The sequence below is a fragment of the Sinocyclocheilus anshuiensis genome, unplaced genomic scaffold (assembly GCF_001515605.1).
Source record: "Sinocyclocheilus anshuiensis isolate Anshui unplaced genomic scaffold, SAMN03320099.WGS_v1.1 scaffold553, whole genome shotgun sequence".
Taxonomy (NCBI): domain Eukaryota; kingdom Metazoa; phylum Chordata; class Actinopteri; order Cypriniformes; family Cyprinidae; genus Sinocyclocheilus; species Sinocyclocheilus anshuiensis.
Genome location: NW_015539821.1, coordinates 999,189 through 1,004,753, shown reverse-complemented (window position 1 = coordinate 1,004,753; position 5,565 = coordinate 999,189). Strand labels below are relative to the sequence as shown.

The 5,565-nt window shown below is 35.0% G+C and overlaps 1 protein-coding gene across 1 annotated transcript in view; it reads right to left on the bottom strand.

The window, feature by feature from the left end:
* LOC107684130 (ankyrin repeat and fibronectin type-III domain-containing protein 1-like) overlaps positions 1–5,565 on the bottom strand; it is a 92,396-nt gene that overhangs the window by 40,474 nt on the left and 46,357 nt on the right. Inside the window, exon 8 of the mRNA XM_016480342.1 lies at positions 1,052–1,180. Within this exon, the coding sequence (XP_016335828.1) occupies positions 1,052–1,180 (129 nt within the window). The remainder of the gene's footprint in view (positions 1–1,051; positions 1,181–5,565) is intronic.

The following is a 5,565-nucleotide window of genomic DNA, read 5'->3' as shown; positions in this document are numbered from 1 at the left end:
AATGACATCAAATCTGTCCTTAATTGACATTCTGCTTAAAAGCTATGGAACCGTAGGGGATCTATGTGGTATTTCTCATCCCAGAAATACCACATAGGTCTACCATATAGGTCTATAATCCTGTCAGACATGACATTAAGGCAGTGTCCTGTTTTTTTTTTTCTTGTGCGCAGTTTTTGCGTGTGCAAACAGGGAAAGAGAACAGACAAAACAAATTTAGGTGTGATGACTGTTACATCAGTGCTGTTAAGGGGGTGCACTCGAAATAAATTCATAGCATGTGTTTTGGTATGTAATTTATTACTAATATCTGAGTCAGTGGTGTCTTGGTGACAGATGGCCACTGGCTAGTCATTAATTCCTCAGCTCAAGCAAAAAGCTACCTCCAAAATAACTGCATACTGATGCACAGGTATTTTATTTTGAAAAGAAAAAGCAAATATGTGACCTCCAAATAAACCTTTCTGATACCTACTGTACACTATTGCCTGAAAGTTTAATTTCTTTTAAAGAAATTAATACTTTTATTCAGCAAGAATGCGTTAAATTGATCAAAAGTGACAGTGAAGACATTTACGGTGTTACAAAAGATTTCTATTTCAAATCAATGCTGTTGTTTTGAATGTTCAATTGTTTAAAAAATCCTGAAAAACTGTATTACCTTTTCTACAAAAATATTAAGCAACTGTTTTCAATTGAGATAATAAGAAACGTTTCTTGAGCAGCAAATCAACTATTTTTATCATGTGACACTGAAGAGTAATGGCAAACACCCACTCAGAGCACTAATAATAATGCACTCTGCAGTGCCAGAGTGAAGCCTCTGACACCAGTGAGTAATCGAGTGAGCTAAGGTTATGCCTTGAATCCAATTAAGCAAATCAAAAAATTAAAAGGCAGCTGCCAGGAAGACTGAGAAGCACCTGTGGGAAGCAGCAGGGGGTGATGGGTAATTTTAGCAACACTTAAGGGGGGAATCGTACTGTGAGGAAAAGTACACTTGAAGTAAGTGACTGCGGACGGACGAGAGCGAAAGAGGTGCTCAACTCACCTGTCCAAGCTCTGAGAGCTTCCCGCAGTGCCAGAGAGGAGGAAGAGGGGTCTGAAATCCTTAATCAGTGCAGCATCGCTCTGCCTCTGGTTGAGTCTCTGAGCCAGTCGGGAGATCCTACTCTCAGATCTGATGAGAGAAAGTCCGGTAAGATGTGGGACAGTGTTTGATTCAGGGCACTGGAAGAGGGAAAGGGTCAAAACAGACACCCCTGCTCTGGAGTCGCCCGGAGTACCAGGTGTTCACCGGAGCTCTTCTCTTCACACGCATCTCGCCGCGGTGTTGGCTGGCTAATGTGCAGTGAGAGGAGAGGAGATAGAGGGGGGGAGGGAGAGAGAGAGAGAAAGAGATAGGGAGGGGGAGAGAGGGGCATTCTGCAGGCGCTAGGATGAGCGACACAGAGACAACAAAAGCACACTAATCATTCCAGCTGTCTCATTCTCCCTCTTATCTGCAGAAACAGGCATCTAATCCCCAACATAACAACAATCTGGTGTTCTGACTGTCATGAGTGGACCTGAGCTGGATCCACAGGTGATTTGCCTCCCGTGTACACACATTTGCTGTTTCAAACCCTAGTGAGCTGTCTACCTACACAGTATTTTAAGACATCACAGGAGGGCTGTTCCAAAAGGTAGGCAGCATAATTATTAAGATTATGTTTCGCCCCCTCTGGGTGCATTTTATACTAAGGAGCTCAACCAGCCACCACTGAGTTTTCATCAGATTCTTGGAAAACAGATGAATCTACAGGTCATAGCCTCCAAACACACACCCTAGTGACCCGACTACCTAAACATTTTAAGATATTATTTAAAGAAAATTATAGAAATAATACAAAATATAAATTCTAAATATAAATAATTTTAGTTAGAATTTATCATGTTAATAATTTTTATATTTATATAATTATAAACAATTCTAAATACACTTTTACTCTTAACTTGACAAAGGTATTTCATGTGACACTGAAGAGTAATGGCTGATGAAAATTCAGCTTTGCCTTCACAGGAATCAATTACATTTTAAAATATATTAAAATAAAAAATAGTTATTTTAAATATTTCACAATGTTACTATTTTTACTGTATTTTTAATCAAATCAAAAATAAAAAAAAGCTTTGAGCATTAGAGATTTCATAGGCATAAGCTGCATTCCTTCAAAAGAATTTAATTAAAAAAAACTGACATTAATTTCATGACATTATTAGTCAACATCAAAACTGATATCTCTCAACGATCCATAACAGACAATTTTATTAACAATGGCAGCCAGACCAAACTGATATAACAGCAATTCGTACATATTTTACTAGGTGGCTAATTCGTACGACCTCACTCGTCAAATTTGTATGATTTGTGAAAAATCTTACATATTTTACGAGGTGGCAAATTCGTAGGAATTTGTATGAAGGACTACCCCTAACCCTGCCCCTAAATCTTCCCCTTACAGAAATCATACAAAAATTTGTATGAATTAGCCACCTTGCAAAATACATACGAATTGGTCGTGAGATAGCATTGGCCAGACCGTGGCCATCACTGCAGGACAACATAGTCTGGTTATCAAGGATATCCTCAATGTTCTTATACTATAATGAAATCCTCCAGGAAATCAATTAATTCTGAGCTAACAATAACAGTAAACTCAGACAGTGAATTTATAGTAGCTGTTGAGAGAATCCAATTTATTAAGGAAAAAACACAACATACAGTATGTAATTTTTGTTTTGCTGCATCCCAAAAATGTATATATTTGTGAAAGAATATTCTGAACACTGTTCTGATTTCTGATCTGAACACTGATTTCTTCATCACCTAGTAAGTTATCTGCAGTTTATGTAACCACAGACAAGTAGAACCTCTATATCAACCATCAATCACTCCATGACATGTACTAAAAACAATTCATATAAATGCCTGAATAAAAGACAAGATCTGCTACATTTGTCAAAACATCTGGTGCGAGTACACACTGTCTGAACAGAGCAAAAAATAATAAAAATGCTGTTGCAAAAATAAATGAGAAATTGAAGCTCTCATTATTTAAAAAAAATAAATAAATATTTTATTACTTTATAAATTCTAAAAATAATATTTTATAATACTTTTGCATAAATTACATAATTATATTTATTAAATATACATTTATATAATTTATTTATAATTATAAAATGTATATTTACAATTAAAATATACTTCTACTCTTATTTCTGAAAAGAATACAAATAAAGTATAAATAATTATGAATATATGCAACATTAAACAGCTTCAATTAAATTAGTTCTACTTTATATACACACACACACACATTTTATGTATACGTTTGTATATGTATACATATTATAGATTTTATCTATAAAGTGTATTTACAATATACAATATACTTAAAATATACTTCTACTCTTAAAAAATTAGTATTCCAAATCAGTCACTTGAGAAGGTCCTTCAAAGCAACCGCCTATGTAGGCAGTATGCAGTTCACTAGGTTTGGGAACAGAACCAGTAAACATGAATCACAAAAGCAATTGGATGAAAACTCAATTGTGGCTAGTTGAACTCTTCAATTTAAAATGTGGCCAGAGGGCAACATGCATAATGTTCCAACTTAATTGAGGCATACTCAAACTAGAACATGTCCTAATTTCCCCTCGTTGTTGATGTTGTTATAATAATGATCAGAACATTATGGGAAAAAAAGGTTGTTTGTGTCTTTGTATTTGTGAAGACCCTTAGGTTTTAAAGCAATATTGAGAATGAGTGCTCAATCACTGCATGTAATGCTTTTAATCCATTAATACTGACTTAATAGCTGGAATGCTTGACTGTGTGTTTAGTGCCCTAGTGCACAAAAGCATGCCCTGATTTTTATTGTCTCCAACGGCCAATGGAAAATTACAGTTCCATTAACTAGCAGAGGAGATTTCGAAGACTTTTTAGAAGTAATACTAGCTTTTCAAGATTAAATCTGAATTGGACTACAAAAAAAACAAAACATGTTTTACTGTGGGAGGATGTGCTCAGATTCATTGTAATTCTACTCCATCTATAGTCGTGACATGGTGTGAAATGGGTCCCTGGGGAAAAAGGAAAATTATACTAATATGGCTTATTATGTCTCCACCTACTTGCATATTAGTGAATGCTTTAATTTCTCAGAGCATAGCTCAAGCCATTTGTTTCTCATGCAAAATGGTCACTGAACACAGAAGTGCTAATGGCAGTCCTTCACCGTAGTTGTAGATACGCTGTACGCGGTTTAAGTTACCCAACCATTCCAGCTAGAGATAAAGACAAGTTTGAGGAAAGAAAAGGGGATGATTCACATGACCACATGGAATGACAGCTAAGTGACAGACAAGACACATTTTGCTACTACACTCTTACCCACCTCTCCACTGCAACCACATAAATTCCATCCTGTGTAAATTCAATCGAAAACTTCTAAGAAGAGAAAGACACCTTAAAGAAGAAATGAGGAGATACAGAGAAGAAAATAAGGTGATGGAAAAAAGTGAATGGAAATGGCTGAATTTGACAACGGTATTCAGCTAAATGATTTAGGGCTGTGTTCTTTATTTAAGCCAATGAATATATGCGAACATGAAAGACAGCTTCAATTGTTCCTTATCTAACATAAAACTTGTGACGTGCAGCCACCACTTTAACATTACTAGGTTCCTCAACTTGTCTTAAAAAAAAAACAACTTTTTATTCTTTAGGTTATGCTAACTGGCAAGCAAAATCAATGATCAAGTGCCTTATAAACAATGTTAATATGTAGGGATGTAACGATTAACCGCAATCTTGTTGAAAATCGATTCAAATATGTGACGATTCAAATCGGTTGAGATGCTAAACAAATCGCGATTCATTTAGGTGTAGGAGTTTATATGAATGCATGTCTGAGGGGAACTTACTGTCTTTAGAAAAGTTTAGATGGTATTTTTTCTTTTCATCTTGCCTCTGTATAATGCATATTAAAGTTCATAAGTGCAGCGCTGCTTTGTTTACAGCAGAAACCAAGGAAATACTTTAAGCGCCACCTGCTGGCAGAGAGTGAATCTGCGTCTCATTCAGCTCGTCCACTGTTTCATGCAGATATTTTTATGTATAGTTTCACAAAACCATAAGTCAAACCATTCTGTTTTTGCTTCAGATTTCGAAATTATACAATCTAATTTAGATTAAAAACTGATTCATGATTAAAATGCAGTTGTTGCCTCTAATTTTAAATGGAAAGAACAGACAAAGCCTTATTTTGTTTATATGAAGAGATTTATTTTATTTGTGTTACTTATGTATTTGATTTGGGGCTTGTTTTAAAATTTAAATTTAGTTATGCTATTTACAATTACATTATATTTAAATTTAGTCATTTAGCAGAAGCTTTTATCCAAAGTGACTTACAAATGAGGACAATAGAAGCAATCAAAACCAACAAAAGAGCAATAATTTACAAGTGCTATATTAGTATATTATTATAGTGTTATATTTCAATTTCACAAAGAAAT